The sequence below is a fragment of the Hyla sarda genome, chromosome 2 (assembly GCF_029499605.1).
Source record: "Hyla sarda isolate aHylSar1 chromosome 2, aHylSar1.hap1, whole genome shotgun sequence".
Lineage (NCBI taxonomy): Eukaryota > Metazoa > Chordata > Amphibia > Anura > Hylidae > Hyla > Hyla sarda.
In genome coordinates, this window is record NC_079190.1 from 200,470,101 (window position 1) to 200,487,640 (window position 17,540).

General features: G+C 42.0%; 1 protein-coding gene across 7 annotated transcripts in view; it reads right to left on the minus strand.

Annotated features, from left to right (window-relative positions):
* Positions 1-17,540, minus strand: part of DMD (dystrophin) — a 2,642,350-nt gene that overhangs the window by 9,488 nt on the left and 2,615,322 nt on the right. For 6 of the 7 annotated variants that reach the window (XM_056556147.1, XM_056556149.1, XM_056556150.1 and 3 more), the window contains one exon: positions 14,793-14,885. In XM_056556147.1, coding sequence (XP_056412122.1) covers positions 14,793-14,885 — 93 coding nt within the window. Of the gene's footprint in view, positions 1-1,866; positions 1,899-14,792; positions 14,886-17,540 lie in introns of all 7 variants that reach the window. The other variant, XM_056556148.1, reaches the window with a different exon arrangement.

The window sequence follows — 17,540 nt, forward strand, 5'->3', positions numbered from 1 at the left end:
GATGTTCTAAAAAAAACAAAACATGATGTTCTAAACCTGTGGATGCTGCATATGAAACTAATTGGATCTTTATCGCTTGCTGTCCGACAAGCCTCAGAGGTCTACTCTCTTCCTGCCTTTAACTGCCTAATGAGACTTGAGTTAAAGAGGACTTCCTACCTGGCTGTTTGAGCTTAATGCACTGCTCTGTCCTGCTCTCTTCCTGATTTAGAAGGGGCTGGACATTTAAAACAAGAGATTGACCAGCCAGTAAGGGGCATTCTCTTTAGTTGTCTGGAGCTTGCTATTTAGTATTTATGCGGCTCGTCCTTAGACTGCAACCGTTGTATGGCGTGGGCTCCTGACTCGAGGTGAATATTGATACATTTAGATATCTTGTGATTAACAGTAATAAATGTAGACCATAGAAAGTTTCTTTTTACTTTGCATTAGTGTCTGTTTAGTAATAAGACAAGTGATTTAAAGCTCATACATAAACATGGCATAAGGAGTATATATAGGCGCTGCATCATATTTTTTTGTGTAAGAGAAGGATAATCTTCTAAAGTCCAACATCCCTATTGTTAGAATTTTTTAGCTTGTACTGATACACCTACATATGTATTTATGTACTATCAATACAAATGGGTTTACTGACAAATTGGCCATTTTACAGACACTGAAAGGTGGGCGATATATAACACAAAAAGTATACATTCGTATATTTATAGTAGGGATCGACCGATATCGTTTTTTAGGGCCGATACCGATATTCTGTGGAGGTAAGGGCCGATAGCCGATAACTTATACCGATATTCCGGTATAAGTTAACGGCTATTTATCCCCCCCCAGCGACACCGCTGCAGATCAGTGATTTAAAGCGGGCGCTTTAAATCAACGAACTGCAGCGGCTTTTGCGATGCCAGAGATCACCGCTGCCACCCGCTTCTCTCCCCCTGCCTGTCCTGGGGGTCCTGAGTCCCATCACCGACACCGACACCGCCCCCCCCCCCCCCCACATTATCGGCAAGGTAATTGCCGATACCGATAACATCCAAAATCGTGAATATCGGCCGATAATATCGGCCAAACCGATAATAGGTTGATCCCTAATTTATAGGACATAAAGAGTACATGTAATGACACATAAAGTGGTGGATTAAGACTAGCATAATGGCTGCGTGCAATGAACACAATATCATATATAGTCATGCAACACAAGACAACATTATTTAGCGGTCAGAAAGCTACAGATGGCAAACTCCCAAAACATTAGTTGTTACTATGATATTAAACATACATAATACATACATAAAACTTACATATATCACATGCGACACTGAGTAAATGTTAACGATAGTTGTTTTTTTTTTGTATACCTCTCAACACTTCAATAAAGATAATAGTGGTGGCAAAATACAGATATAAAAGTATATTGGTTGAATATGCTCCGCAGCAAAATTGTATTGTTGTATTTTATCTGCATCTTAATTTACCATAATGCACAATTACACAGTGCAACGGCCATTCTGCTAGGGATGGCAACAAATATGTATCACATCTAAAATATTATACCCACTTACAGAGAATTAAGGGATTCATTATTTATAACCAAGGTAAACCGATTGGAAAGAGAAAGAAAATGAGCCAGGACATTACCACTACATCTCAATTGATTCTGGGCAAAATAATATCATGCACACTCAAGCTTTCCCAAAGGCTTGCCATTGTCCTACTATTCGTTGAGAGGTAGTGAATGTTGGCATGTTAGAGTACTCTTGTAAAACGCACATGGCTAAAGAGACTGCTAGATGCTTAAATGCCAGGCGCAGGATGTGAAATGTGGCAGACACAAGCTGGATGGCAGCAAGCCCAGTCCTCACTAACCTCTCTCATTTGCTTTCCAGGGACTGTTCTTCCTATTGTAATAAGAGGAAGAGGAAGATGTAGAAAAAGAAGGAAAGAAAAAGAGAAAGAGAAAACCAGTGATAAATATGACAGTTAACACTGTGAGATTAAAGACCTGTTCACAGAGATATACCTCCACTGGCAGCTACAGCACCACTGCTATAGTGCACACACTACAGAGAGAAGGAATATATATTAAGTCAGAGATGTCACAAAGAATAATGGTTTTACAGGTGAATACTGAATGTACCAGAGTCAGGGATTTACTTCAGATGTCAATGCAGTTAAAGGGAAACTGACAACAGCATCAACAGTTCAGCTGTTCCAGAGAATACTATAATAATCTAAATATGCTACTGATCTTCTTTGAGCAATGGCGGTGGTCTCCAGCTTCCCTGAGCAATGATTATTCTGACAGCTTTGGCCCCATGAAACAGCCCTTTCATAAACATTTATCTTTCTTTCTTCAGCATGTCTGCTAGACGTACAGAGACTTGACCCATGTGCTGTAATGGAGCGGTGGTTCCAGGGTATCGGCAATGCGGCACGTGCATTCTGCTTTGGAAACTACAGGTCACATAGGTGAAGTCTTGGCACATCTAAGAGACAAGCTGAAGAAGGAAAGATGAAGGGGGCAGTGTCATTGGGCTGGAGCAGGCAGGATAAGCATGACTCATACTGCCAAAAGGGGTGGTCCACTGGAAAACTGGAATTTCTTATCAAATCCACTGGTTGGTAAATTACTTCTATTTAAAAATCACAACCCTTCCAGTACGTATTAGATGCTGTATGCTCCACAGGAAGTTTTTTTTTTCTGTGTGACCACAGTGCTCTCTACTGACACCTCTGTCCATTTTAGGAACTGTCCAGAGAAGGAGCAAATCCCCATAGCAAACCTATCCTGCTCTGGACAGTTTCTGACATGGACAGAGGTGTCAGCAGAAAGCACGGTGGTCAGACAGAAAGGAAATTCAAAAATAATAGAACTTCCTGCGCATCATACAGCAGATGATAAGTACTGGAAGAATTAAGATTTTTAAATAGTAGTAATTTACAAATTTGTTCAACTTTCTGGCATCAGTTGATTTAAAAAAATAAATAAAAAATTCCAGCGGAGAACCCCTTAAACACTGCCTCCATTGCTTATAGAAGATCCATAGCATATTTGGATTAGTACAGTTTTCTCTGGACCTACATTTTTATAGGCATCCCAAACAAAAACGGCAAGGTTTCGACCAGAGATGCTCTTTCCGGTCACCTACAGACTTTTTGCGGCCGCCAGAGGTGGTAAAGAAAGCCAAAAGCAACTGAGACGGCAAAGTTACATATTTTGCTTGAGTTTAATGGGAGTTGCACAAACAGAGTAGCTCTGTGAGCGCATAGGGAGTTACGCAAATTGTATATCTTCCCTGCTTTGCTGCATTCAGCTTTCCTTACAACCTCCGGAAGCTACAGACAGCCTGGAAGTGACCAGAAAAAGCTAGAGCTCGGACAACCCTTCAACAATATAGATAAACAAAAAAGGATCATGGATTGATTCAGAGTGTACCAAACAAATGCACTTTGAATAAAATAGAATAAAAATGAGTAGGATCTCCTGTAAGACCTATTATAAGCAAAGGAAACACAAAAACATAGCCTCCATCTGGCAATACACATTATAGTAAACAAGTGGTAGTGACTTTTCGTCCATGCCAGTCATTGGCTGAAACTGAATGCATATGGCTTGATCAGCCTAACCTGCAAGTCCATTCTAGTCTCTTGATGGTCAGACACAAGAGGTGCAATCTTCGGTTTATTCTGCCCTTTTGAGCCTTCTTGCATTTAATCCAACTTTATTCAGACTTTTGTTTGTTTTTGCTACAGCAAATGCTATTATGCAGTTTGCAAACAGTTTTTTTTTTTTAAAACATTTTTCAACCAGACTCTTTAAACCATAAGCAGACAAAGTAAAAAATGGACCTTGCACTTATTTTGCTAGCCATCAAATTACAGAAGAAATTTTTTTCTGAATTAAAATTTCCATAGATTTCAGCGGAACTCTGTAAACTGAACAGTAAATTGGCTACTTTGGGCTTAAGAACTGGACCTATATACTGCGTGTGAACATAGCCCTAACGTAATTCTATGGTCACCTTAATCCAGGAAAGAGTCACTACTTATGTAGCAGCTAGACCACACTGACATGCTGTCACTGACAAGTCAGTGTGGTTTTTGACTACAATGTGGCTGCTACATGAGAAACCTGTCTTACGCAAACAAGATAAAACAATAAATACAGTGGGGCAAAAAAGTATTTAGTCAGCCACCAATTGTGCAAGTTCTCCCACTTAAGATGAGCGAGGACTGCAATTTTGATCATAGGTATACTTCAGCTATGAGAGACATAATGAGAAAAAAAAATCCATTACATCACATTGTCTGATTTTTAAAGAATTTATTTGCAAATTATGGTGGAAAATAAATATTTGGACACCTACAAGCAAGCAAGACTTCTGCCTCTCACAGACCTGTCATTTCTTCTTTAAATGGGCACTGTCAAATACAAAAACTTTTGATATGTCGTAAAGCATACAAAACCAATAGGTTTTGCAATTGCTTTCATTAGAAAATTTTCAGTACCGTATTTTTCGCCGTATAAGACGCACTTTTTCTTCCCCAAAACTAGGGGGGAAAAGTTGGTGAGTCTTATCCAGTGAATACACACCTATCGGGTCAGTCCCATCAACGGCCGGGACCCGCGGCTAATACAGGACATCACCGATCGCGGTGATGCCCTGTATTAACCCTTCAGATGTGGCGATCAAAGCTGACTTCCGCGGCGTCCCGAACAGCTTACAGGACACAGGGAGGGAACTTACCTGCCTCCTCGGTGTCTGCTCCGGGCCGGGATCCCCTGCATGGCTGGCGCTCTCCTTCAACGTCATCACGTCGTCGCGCACGCCGTCCCGTCATCCAATAGGAGCGGCGTGCGTAGCGACGTGATGACGGCGACGGATACCGTGGATCCCGGGGAAGAAGACGTCCGGAGCTTCGGGGACACAGCGACAGCGATTGAGCGACATCCAGGTCAGCGGTGACGGGTCCGGAGTGGCGGGGACACCTGAGTATTACCTCCTATCGGTCTTCAAACTGCGGACCTCCAGATGTTGCAAAACTACAACTCCCAGCATGCCTGGACAGCCAACGGCTTACCTGGCATGCTGGGAGTTGTAGTATTGCAACATCTGGAGGTCCACAGGTTGAAGATCACTGTTGGGTGCAGAATCTTTTTTTTCTAGATTTTGCACCTTTAAAATTGGGTGCGTCTTATATGCCGTTGCGTCTTATAGGGCGAAAAATACGGTATTTCATACTGAAAAAGCCAGTCAAACAACTGCCCCCCCCCGCCTGCTTAGACACATACTAGTCCTGCTGTGTCCATGCATCATCACCTATGTCATGGACACACTTCCTTGATTGACAGCTGTGAGCACAGGGCTCGCAGCTGGAGGAAAAATCCTCCCACTGTCAGCTTGTGCCCCGCTACTGTCAGTGAGGACAAGCTGGGATTTGTAGTTTTGCTAACGCTAGGGGAGATGTGAGCAGACCGGATACTGAGGGAGGGGCGGAGACCTGCACAGTGAGGCCACGCCCCCTCCCTTTGAGAGGAATTCAAACTAGTGAGCTAAATTAAAAGTGTAATAAAAAAATAAATAAAGGTGCTAGACATATAAAAACTTGATGTACATGGTCAGGATTCGGTACTAAGTGATATATTGAAAAAAATGTTTCTTGTTGGATCTGACTGGTACGCTTTAAGAGTCTCCTCTGTCCTCCACTAGTTACATGTATTAATGGCACCTGTTTGAACTTGTTGTCAGTATAAAATACACCTCTCCACAATCTCAAAAAGTCACACTCCAAACTGGAGTAGAAAGAATGCTGAGTTGCATCCAAAGAACATCATACCTACTGTGAAGCATGGGGGTGGAAACATCATGCTTTGAGGCTGTTTTTCTGCAAAAGGACCAGGACGACTGATCCATGTAAAGAAAAGAATGAATGGGGCCATGCATCGTGAGATTTTCAATGAAAACCTCATTCCATCAGCAAGGGCATTGAAGATGAAACGTGAATGGGTCTTTAAGCATGGCAATGATCCCAAACACACCACCAGGGCAACAAAGGAGTGGCTTTGTAAGAAGCATTTCAAGGTACTGGAGTGGCCTAGCCAGTCTCCAGATCTCAATCCCATAGAAAACCTTTGAAGGAAGTTGAAAGTCCATGTTACCCAGCGACAGCCCCAAAACATCACTGCTCTAGGAGGAGATCTGCATGGAAGAATGGGCCAAAATACCAGCAACAGTGTGTGAAAATCTTGTGAAGACTTACAGAAAACATTTGACCTCACATTGCTAACAAAGGGTATATAACAAAGTATTGAGATGAACTTTTGTTATTGACCAAATACTTATTGTCCACGATAATTTGCAAATAAATTCTTTAAAAAAAAAAATCAGACAATGTGATTTTATGGATTTTATTTTCTCATTATGTCTCTCATAGTTGAGGTATAACTATGATGAAAATTACAAGACTCTCATCTTTTTAAGTGGGAGAACTTCCACAATTGGTGGCTGACTAAATACCTTTTGCCCCACTGTATACGCTTTGTTTGTGGCCATATGTATAGACATTCATTTCTCTGAAAGTATTACTATCAATAAATGTGTAACTTCTAAAAAATTTAATCATAAAACACACTCATACTATCGCAATATAAAGAAAGAAAACTTGAATGTAATAAACATAAGAACACAACACAATGGTTGTCTCACCAGGACAACTGCTCTTTGATTGACACCAGTGATCAGCTGATCTTCTGCTATCATAAATGATTGGGTGTTCATATGTTTGCCCTACAGTGGTCATTGCAGGTATTATATGCCATTTTAAACAAGCATGTTGGCTTTCTGCTCTGGTTAAGAGGAAGGTCTCACAAATGGGGCGTCCATCTGACTTCCATATGCCCTAATACGGTATTTGTGAGACAACCTCTTAGTGGCCTTGTATTCCTTATTACAACAGCACAAGTATAAGGTGCTTTATTCAGTATCAGTATCTGGACTGTAATCTTGTTTATTTTTTTCATTTCCAGAACAAACACTAGCTTGATGTGTTACAATGTAAATACTGGAGATTTATGCACAAACATTTTACTTAACAGTTTGTATTTTACTGTTCCCCCACCATTCATCTGGGTTAAGAAATGATTGAGGTGAAATGTAATCACTTATTCCCCCTAAACAGCAGACCTCTGGCATTGACATCTGTTTTATTTTAACACAGCAGCTGTAATAGCAGGCTGTAGCAGATGTAACTTTGCAGTGCACAGTAGAGCTGAGACCTTGTATAGGAGAATATGAAAAGACACAAAATAAGTGCAAAAGGACAGTGCTAAGAGTGTTCATGAATAATAATCATAATAACCACCTCTCATAAGCCTTTATATGGCAGTCATTAAAGGCCCATATTTCTGTTTGGCATGGGTATCCAGTGCCAGGTATTGTCTTATGAAAGCTGAGCTCTTAAAGCGTTACTGTCATTAGTAAGAAAAAAATAAAATGCTTAAATCAGTGTAGTAATGTGCCCTGAGACCTGTATGCATAATAACATGCATGTGTTAATATGTAAAATATCTTTTGATCAATATATTCCTGTAATGAATCTTTCTGTTTTCCTATTAGAAGCTGGAGGCGTTTACCCTGCAGTATAATGAATTGCTCTCCTCCCCCCTCCCGTCATGAGGTCTGCACAAACATTTTTACACTTGTACAGGTTTCTGTCTAAATGCATGGTCTGTATAACTATAATGCAGCCATGCATGCTCTATATAATAGTTTAGCACCTTGTATTGCTTGTCACTGTGCATGTAAATGCTTCTCCTGAAGAGGCTGCAAGCTGTCTGCATCTTGTCTGGATCTCACAGGTCTTCTCCTCACACAGTTGAAAGCTGCACTGATACACTGAGTGAGCAGAGGAGAGAGAAAACAGCACCTCACTCCTCCTCCCTTCAGAATTGCAGTCCCTTTCTTCGTTGTCAGGACCATAGAGCCCTAGATACCATGGTTTGTTATCAAAATTTCAAAAGACAGAGACCCCCTAGTGGCCATGTATTTAAACATTTATTTCACATCTTTAGCAATAAAATTCTTAAATGAAGTATATTAGGAAAATGCTTAACTTTTTTTCATTTAATACTTCCATAAAAACTGTTTCTAATGAGAGTAACGCTTTAAGATGCCACAGTTAAATTGTGACTGTGGCATCTATGTGATTTCCAGAGATCTATCACCCCAATGGCACCACAGCAAAACTATAGTCTGCTGCTGATTGGTTTGTTTGAAGGCTCCCGAAGGCCCCCCATGTCTGCCATGTATGTTACTCTATCTGGCCATGCCTCCAACATGGCAGATTAGTTTGCCTGTCAGCATTATGATAACAAACATAATACACTGTACTACAGTGGCAGCACAGTGTAATATTTGAGCAATCTAATAACTGTATGTCAAATTTCCCTTCTTGGACTAATGAAAAGTGAAAATGAAAGTTTAATACATTTTGTCTAACAATTGCAGAAAAAAAAAAAAAACTAAAACACTACAGGTGTTTGGTATTACCTCATTCATAGCAATGTGTCATATAAATTATCATTATTTATCTAGCACAGGGGGCCAGTTCACTGTCCCTCAGACCGTTGGAGGGCCGGACTATAGCTAAAAAAATAAAATCTACCCCTTTAAGTATGCAGCACAGTTCCCCCAGCATTAGGTAGGCAGTATAGATCCCCCCACATTAGGTTGTAGTTCCCCCACATTAGGTTTGGCAGTATAGTTCCCCCACATTAGGGTGGCAGTATAGTTTCCCCCACATTAGGTTGTAGTTCCCCCACATTAGGTTGGCAGTATAGTTCCCCCACATTTAGTTGGAAGTATGTTCCCCTACAGACATAAAGCCTCCAGCCACATAGTGTATGGCTGGAGGCTGTATGCCTGTGTACTGCCCCACTTCATTGCTCTGACCTCCGGTTCGGCCATAGCAGTAGGTCCCAGTAGGAGCGGTGGTCCTGCTTGCTGCTCCGCTCCTCCGCGCTCCGTTGCTATGGGCACACGCACGGGACATCAGTGATGTCCCTGCGCGTGCTACCTCCCGGCAGTCCTTGCGTTTTTAAAGTAAACTTGGAGCCGCAGAGAGTTAACAGGGGCATCCCTGCGTCCAGAAAACATATTTCGGGACTCAGGGATGTCCTTAGGCAGCGGCTACAAAAACACCTGGCCGGTCAGATAAATGTCTTTGGCGGCCCGCATGTGGCCGTAGTTTGAGGACCCCTGATCTAGCAGGTAAATGCTGTAAACAACAAAAAAATATATAAAACAATGCTAAAGTTGATAAATTTTGTTAATCTGCCGGCCACAATAATTAAAGGATACCTCCGGGATGTACAAATGATCCCCTAAGGATAGGGGAAAACTGTTAGATCGCGGGGGGTTTGACCACTGGACCTCCCCCCCACAATCTCCGAAACGGAGCCCCGACATTTTCCAGAGTAACAGGAAAATAAGGATCAAAATATATATAATTTTTTTCCCCACAAGGTGAACAGCTTAAGATCATGCTCAGAGCTCAAGTGTCAAAGAAGTCGTGCTGAGCCACAGGATCTACTATGGCTGCTCCCTAAGAAGAAAAAAATGGGAGGATAGCCTAATACCTATCTCTATCTTATACAAAGGATAGCATTACGCCTATCCCATGCATGCATGCTTAAACTCCTTCACTGTATGTGCAGCTAACACTTCTGCAGGAAGGCTATTCCATGCGTCCACTACTCTTCATCATTATTACTTTTAAACCTTTGTCCTAACTTAGAACTATCTCCTCTTGTAGTTTTTCTTCTTTTCTTCAATGCTCTCCCATTCTTCGGATCAGGATACAGATTTGCCAGAAGTTCCATAGACTTGCATGGGACTTCTGGCAAATCCGTATCCTGAAGCCGAAGCATTATCGGAGTTGCGCTTTAACAGGTAATGCATTAGTATCTTTTCTGGCTGCAATGGTAGACCGTGCAAGATAAATTTTGCGTCAGTAACTAAGCTGCAAATAACAGAGGGCATTATAAGAAAATGGACCTCTGTTTATCCTAAATATTTTTCCCCAATCAAAATTTGCAAGACTAATTATTTTTTTTTAATTCTGACCGATCATTATTTTAAAATATAACAAAAATATAAGATCATTTCATTATGGCCAATGCTGGACTACTATCTACTGATTCAACAACCAGTCATTGTTTTTTTTTCGGCCCTTAAAAACTGAAATTATGGCTAATTGCTGTACTTCCACAGGCTACTCTGTTGGAATACAATTTATATCTACTGTATGTCCCTGATCTAGTTGCTCCAGTCTGACCTGGTCCCCACGGAGGAACAGGAAAGCTTTGAAGTATAGAACGTCAAAGTTTTAAATGCATTGATCTTTGAGCTGAGGGGAGAGGATTGTTCTTCCCCTTAGGCCCCGTTCACACTACGGAATTGCCGTGGAATTTCCGGGCGGAATTCCGCGGGCGCAATTCTGCGGTGTGAACTTTAACATTAGTGTGAACGGGTCTCCGCGAGACCCGTTCACACTGCGGAATTTCAGCGGCGGACATTTCCACCGCTGAAAGTGTTCTGCGCAAAGAAAGAACATGTTCATTCTTTGCGCGGATTCCGTGAGCGGACCATAGCCGTCAATGGTGACGGCTCAGTGCCCCGCGGCCCTAGCGCCGAAGCATCTTCGGCGGCCACCAGGCGGAATCTCTGCTCGCGGAATTCAGCCGCGAGAATTCCATAGTGTGAACGGGGCCCAAGTAAGTGCTGATCATGATAGATACTGGCTTTCACTGAATAGATTTGACTCCCTCTTCAAAATATTTTTTTTCTCTATTATGTGTCAATCTTAGGCCAGTCAATGGCTGCAGTATTTTCAGAACATTCCTCAGTAGAGCAGGGAAAGCGCATTATCCAGGGAAAGTAGACAAAGGCACCAAGAAGGATCGGAGAGGAGGCACTATATATTGCAGAGTCATTTTATACCCTGCAGCAGGCTGTATTTGTTATGACAGAAAACCCCATGAAAAATTCATTAAACAAAAATAAAAAAAATGATTTAAGTATAAAACTTCTATCCAAGTCCAAAAGGAATGTATTCTACTCTAATGTTTCATGGGAAAATATATAATTGTTTCCAGTGCAAGAATAATAATTCAGTAAACCCAGAACCAATCTGGATTTTCACAAGATTAGCACTGTCTCCAAACAAATTCCAAACAAGAGAGTTCTGGTTGTGAACAGTTGTGAAATGTGATCGAAACCCCCCCCCCCCCCCCCCCAAGTATTAGAAATATTCTAGGTTATGGGCAACAAGAAAATAACTCAACAGGATATCAACGCTTCATATAAACACTGGATTTAGGATTGGAGCTTCATTCAAAAATGTTATCATGCAACTGCATATTATTAGCAGTTCCTACATATTATTGTACTTAAACCCTTAAGAAGTTATATACAGTTTTATACATATTAACCTCCTGGTTATGCCTGAAAACCTATGAAATAATAAGGAATCTTCAACAGAAAAATTCCCAACAAAGATTCCAAAGGTGGCCGGCGCTAGGACTGTGCGGAAATTGTCAGCCCGATAGACAAACCATATGGCACTGAGTGAATGATACTGGAGGGAAGGGAGAGACAATACCCAAGGGGAAAATAAATGCTGGGGTAGATGAGAAGAAGCAGGAGAGATTAAATCTGGGGAGGAGAGAAAAATTTAAGAGGTTTTACCACTAGAACTCCCATTAACAATGAAGCAACAGAGTCTGTACTGCCGATCCATGCAGTCCCATTCTTGAGATCACAAAGAGTCCCAGCAGTCAAACCACCCCATAATCAGGCATATATCCCCTATTCTGCGTATATGGGGTAGTGTCTATGGTGGCATAACCCTTTTAATAACCAATAATCATTTATTAATAAATGAAGGAGGGAGAACGAATATTTATTCCTGATGGATGAGAAAAACTGCATTTTCTAGGATAGTATGAAGAAAGGGAAGATGATTAGACTAGGTTTGGTTGTAGTGTGTAACTACTTGGAGCTATGAATTAAAATCTAGAAAAGGGTAGATGTATTTGTAGAGCTGGGCGGTATGACAAAATATGTGGATCACGGTATTTTTGTAACTTATGGCGGTTCCACGGTATATAACTGTATTTCTTTCACCCCCCCCCCCCAAAAAAAAATCATGTGACCCGCGAGTGATGTTCTGCTCCCCCCCCAAATCATGTTACCCGCCAGCGCTGTTCTGCTCCCCCCAAATTAATTATCAGCCCAGTGGGGTACTACTCACATAGGTCAAGCACTGCCCTCCTCCTCTTTGTTGGGGGCCGCTGGAACTCACTGTACGCCAGTGGTCACCAACCTGCGGACCTCCAGATGTTGCAGAACTACAACTCCCAGCATTTGGCTGTCCGGGCATGCTGGGAGTTGTAGTATTCCATCAGCTGGAGGTCCGCAGGTTTGAGACCACTGCTGTACGCTGTATCCCTATGCCCAGGCTGCAAAAGAAAGAAAATAAACTTTAACTTACCTAGGTCGGCCTTACGCTGGGGACAGGAACATCGGACAGCCATCAGCATATCACCGGCCGGAGCGATGCCCCGCCCTGGCCAGTGATAGGCTGAGCCCACTGTCATGTAAGGCCGACGTAGGTAAGTTAAAGTTTATTTTCTTTATCTTTTGCAGCCTGGGCATAGGGATACAGCGTACAGCAGTGGTCTCAAACCTGCGGACCTCCAGCTGTTGCAAAACTACAACTCCCAGCATGCCCAGATAGCCAACGGCTGTTGTAGTTTTGCAACATCTGAAGGTCCGCAGGTTGGGGACCACTGGCGTACAGTGAGTTTCAGCGCTAGCGGCCCCCAACAAAGAGGAGGAGGGCAGTGCTTGACATATGTGAGTAGTACCCCGCTGGGCTGATCATTAATTGGGGGGGGGGCAGAACAGCGCAGGCGGGTCACACATGATTAGTTCCCCGATATGGGAAAAATTCACATTGTGCAACCCAAAAATTTCGGTATTCAGTATGAACCGGTATACCGCCCTGTGTATTTGTATAATAGCTTACTCCTTTTACATCTTGTGAAAATGAAAAAGCATGGGGCAACACCAGTATGTTAGTGTAAAAAAATAAAAAAAATTTACAATAACATAATTGTTTAGACCCCAACTTTACCTTTTCATAAGGAGATAAAGACCCCAAAATTTGTTAGGCAATTTCTCCCGAGTACGGAAATACCCCATATGTGGCACTAAACTGTTGCCTTGAAATATGAGGCCTAAGGCCTAAATTAGGGATTTGCATAGGGATGGACCTGTATGCAAGAATTACACTTGCCTCCGATACCAAAATTACCCTACGGTACTGTTTCCCAAACAGGGTGCCTCCAGCTGTTGCAAAACTCCCAGCATGCCTAGACAGTCAATGGCTGGAGGCTCCGCTTTGGAAACAGTGCCGTACCAGATGTTTTTTATTTTTATTTGGGGTATATGTAATGTTTTACCCTTTATTTTGTGTAGTGTAGTGTTTTTAGAGTACATTCACACGGATGGGGGTTTACAGTGAGTTCCCCGCTGGTTTGAGCTGCAGCGGAAAATGTTCTGCATTTCAAACTTGCAGCGATAAACTCACTGTAAACGCCCGCCGGGTGAATGTATCAACCTCCAGCTGTTGCAAAATTACAACTCCCAGCATGCCCTTTGGCTGTCCTTTCATGCTGGGGGTTGTAGTTATGCGACAGCTGGAGGCGCACTGGTTGTAAAACACAGAGTTTGTTAGTTACTTAACCTCAATGTTTCGCAACCAGTGTGCCTCCAGTAGTTGCAAAACTACAACTCCCAGCATGTGCGGTCTATCAGTGTATGCTGGGAGTTGTAGTTTGCAACAGCTGGAGGCACACTGGTCGTGGAACACTGAGTTAGGTAACAAACTGTGTTTCACAACCAGTGTGCTTTCAGCGGATTCAAAACTACAACTATCAGTATGCATTGACAGCTGAAGGACATGCTGGTAGCTATAGTTATGCAACAGCTAGAGGCACATAACTACAGCTCTCAGCAAGCCCTTTGGCTGTCCATGCATGCTGGGAGTTATAGTTATACAACAGCTGGAGGCAAAATTTTTCACAGAAAAAAATGTGCCTTCAGCTGTTGCGTAACTACAACCCCCAGCATGCAAAAACTACCAAAGCACATACAGGGAGTTATAGTTGTGCCTTCTGCTGTGCATAACAACACCTCCCAGCATGCCCTTTTGTGCATGCTGGGAGTTGTTGCTAAGCAACAGCAGGAGGCCAGCCTTACCTCCTGCTGCTGCGCTCTGTCCACCTGCCTGCCTGCCGCCATCGGGGGCCCCTACGCCAGGTAAAGAGCGGGTATCATTAGGGACACCCCCACAGCAGGAGTCCTGATTCCCGGCCGACAAATAAGGACGATCGTGAGGTGGTACCAGTGCCACCGCACTACTGCTGCTAAAGGGTGATAGGTGCAGTCTTGGACAGCACCTTTCACCCTTTTTGTCCGGGTCACCGGAGACCCGATTGACCCGGAATCGCCGCAAATCTGCGATCTAAATTAATAGGGGTCTCAGGACCCCCCAGGGGTTTGTATGGGGTGCCTGCTGAATGATTTCAGCAGGTATCCCGGTCCGGTTCCGGTGAGCAGCAGGGAACGGAATTCCCACAGGCATACAGGTATAGAATTAAAAAAGAAATAGAATATTAATTTCTCATGCAGTTTCATCTATAGACATTCTTTGTCTAGTATCCTTACCTCTTACAGTTGGGAAGGAGTTATTTAGCTGCTCCATGACTTCCTCTAATCCTGTGCTTGTGTCATGTTGAGGACTAAGAACATCATCCTCACCTAAAGAAGAGAAAAACAATTTATAAAAAAAAAAAAAAAAAAAAAGGGGAAAAAAATGTGGTTTAAAGCTGAGGTTTCACACAAACATTTTCCCACGTAACACTGTACCAAATAAAAAGCTGCATGCAAATGAACAATTCTAACTGTTGTGCGACAGCTGCTATGAAATATTTTGCATGACAGCAGTCTGAGCTTTGGGCCAGCATCTCCCTTTATCTTGCTTTTCATGATATCCATTGAAATGTAAACACGGCTGAGATTCAAATAAAACTCATTGGCAGGAACATATCAGAAAGTGGAAAGGAAACAAGGACAGTTGTAGCAACCACTGAGTCCTGCTATGCACTTTTCAGAAAATGAAAAATTATTGGGAAATGATTAAATTGCAGCAACCTGATTTGGTGTTTACTATATATATATATATATATATATATATATATATATATATATATATATATATATATATATATATATATTTTTTTCCCCCCATTCAATCTTCTGGTGGAATCTGCAGGAGAAGTCCATGCTGTAGTTAATACGACAGTGCTTACTGTCCATGACAAATTGGGTATATCACAAAAGAACAATAGATAGTGTACAGCATGTACAGAATGGTGGCTATTCCTCCTTGCTTAAAGGGGTACCCCACTGCTCAGCGTTTGGAACCAACTGTTCCGAACGCTGGAGCCGGGAGCTCGTGGCGTCCCACCCCACCACCTGAATGCAAGTCTATGGGAGGGCCATCACACCCCTTCCCATAGACTTGCATTGAGGGGGTGGGTGTGACATCATGAGGGGTCAGGGCTATGACGTCACAAGCTCCTGGCGCTGGCTCCAGCGTTCGGAACAGTTTGTCCCAAACGCTGAGCAGTGGAGTACCCCATTAATGATGTTTACATACAATGGCCCTGATTTACTAAGAGTGGAGTGTAGATTTTGTTGTGTTTTTTGCCGTTCTGACCTTTATTTCCCCATGGTTTTTGCTAATTTACTCCGCTTTTGGAAACTTTATGCATACTTTAAAGTGTAGGGTTTTCTTCCCAGAAAATGCACTTGATTTTCAGAGTGGTTTTCAGAAAAGAAAAGTGATTTTGGATGATATGTAGGGAACACGCCTCTTTTCCCGAAAAACAGCGCCCATTCTGTAGGGTTTTTTTTTTTTTTATACTCTGAGTTTGTCGAGTTTTTTCTGTCGCACATTCAGAATTTACACAGAATTTAGGCGCACAACCCAACAAAAAGAGTCGGAATGCTGTCAGTAAATGAGGGCAATTGTGTTGCCAAAGTAGCTAATTGACAGTAAACCTCATCTTCCAATAATCCATGAGATGATAAAAGTGCCTTTTTGACATTATTAAGACAATGGTATAAAAGGCACTGAACTTGATGCATCTTGTTTCAACCTTCAGCACATTTTCAAACTAACAATAATATACACTTAGTTGTAATGTTCATTTTAGCCCCTACATCGTCTATGAAACAGACAAAGTGTATAATACCAGGGTGCAGCAGGACGTGCCTCTAAAGCAGTTTACTTAATTAGTCCTTTCATTTTTCTAAATGTTTTAGCCACTGCTTAGAACAATTTGTAAACAGGTCTCTGCATTGGCAGCTACACAAGGACAAATCAATGTCTAATTCAGTGACTTTCACTGGTCTTAGGTACATTTTTAGTACTTCCGCTGCCCTAGTCACCTACAGCATATTAATCAGTAACATGTCCTATAGTCAGTTCTGGCAAAGTTCTATCTTGGCAATTTTTCAAAGAGGTAACCTTGTCGCAATGTTACACTTCAACTGTCATGTTTTTTTTTTCAGTTTTTTATCTTTTCTTTGCTTTATTTTAAGAATGACTCTTGACAATAGTATGTCTGCACAGCAATAAGCCATAAATCACTACCATCTCAAGTTACCATACAGACGTAGAGCACACCTTGAACTGCTCCAGATGTGAACAAGCACAAATAGCACTGCAGTAATGGCATGGATACACAAGGAAGATTTACTGATGGTATTCAAAGACTGTGCATTCTTAGGAGCTATACTCTAAGCTAGTGAGCTCTGTACTTAATATATGTTTATTATCTAACACCCTATAACCATGTCATCCTCAAAGGAAGCTGAGTTAGGGAGTGTTGTCTAAAAAAAACGTCCTCACATTGCTGTGCTACTTTACCTGTTTAGTGTCCCTGATCACAGACTGTAATGTGTTGTTGATTTTCGACTGTTTCTTCGATAACAAGTGATGGAGCGGAGTGTTCGTGTAGCATGTGGTATAGTGTATAGTTTAGGGAACCGATGCTGTATATTGTACTGTCATGCTTTGTGTGATTCTAATTTATTGTATTACTTGTAATGACGACTGAGTGATCAATAAAGCTCTTTCAATACCTTGTAGTTTTGCAACAGCTGGAGAGCCACAGGTTTGGAATCACTGATCTAGATGCTAAAAAGTGAAGCATGTCAGGGATGACAACAGTTATTCACCTCTGACATCATATAGGGACAAGCTATCCAACCATTCACTTTTTCAGATATTTTAATGCAGGTTTTATCTGTATAGGCCATTACATAACTCCTGATAAACTCCTAACCTAGCTTTGGCTAAAAAATATAAATAAATTCCATATGTCATGCTTACATAAGGCCACATTC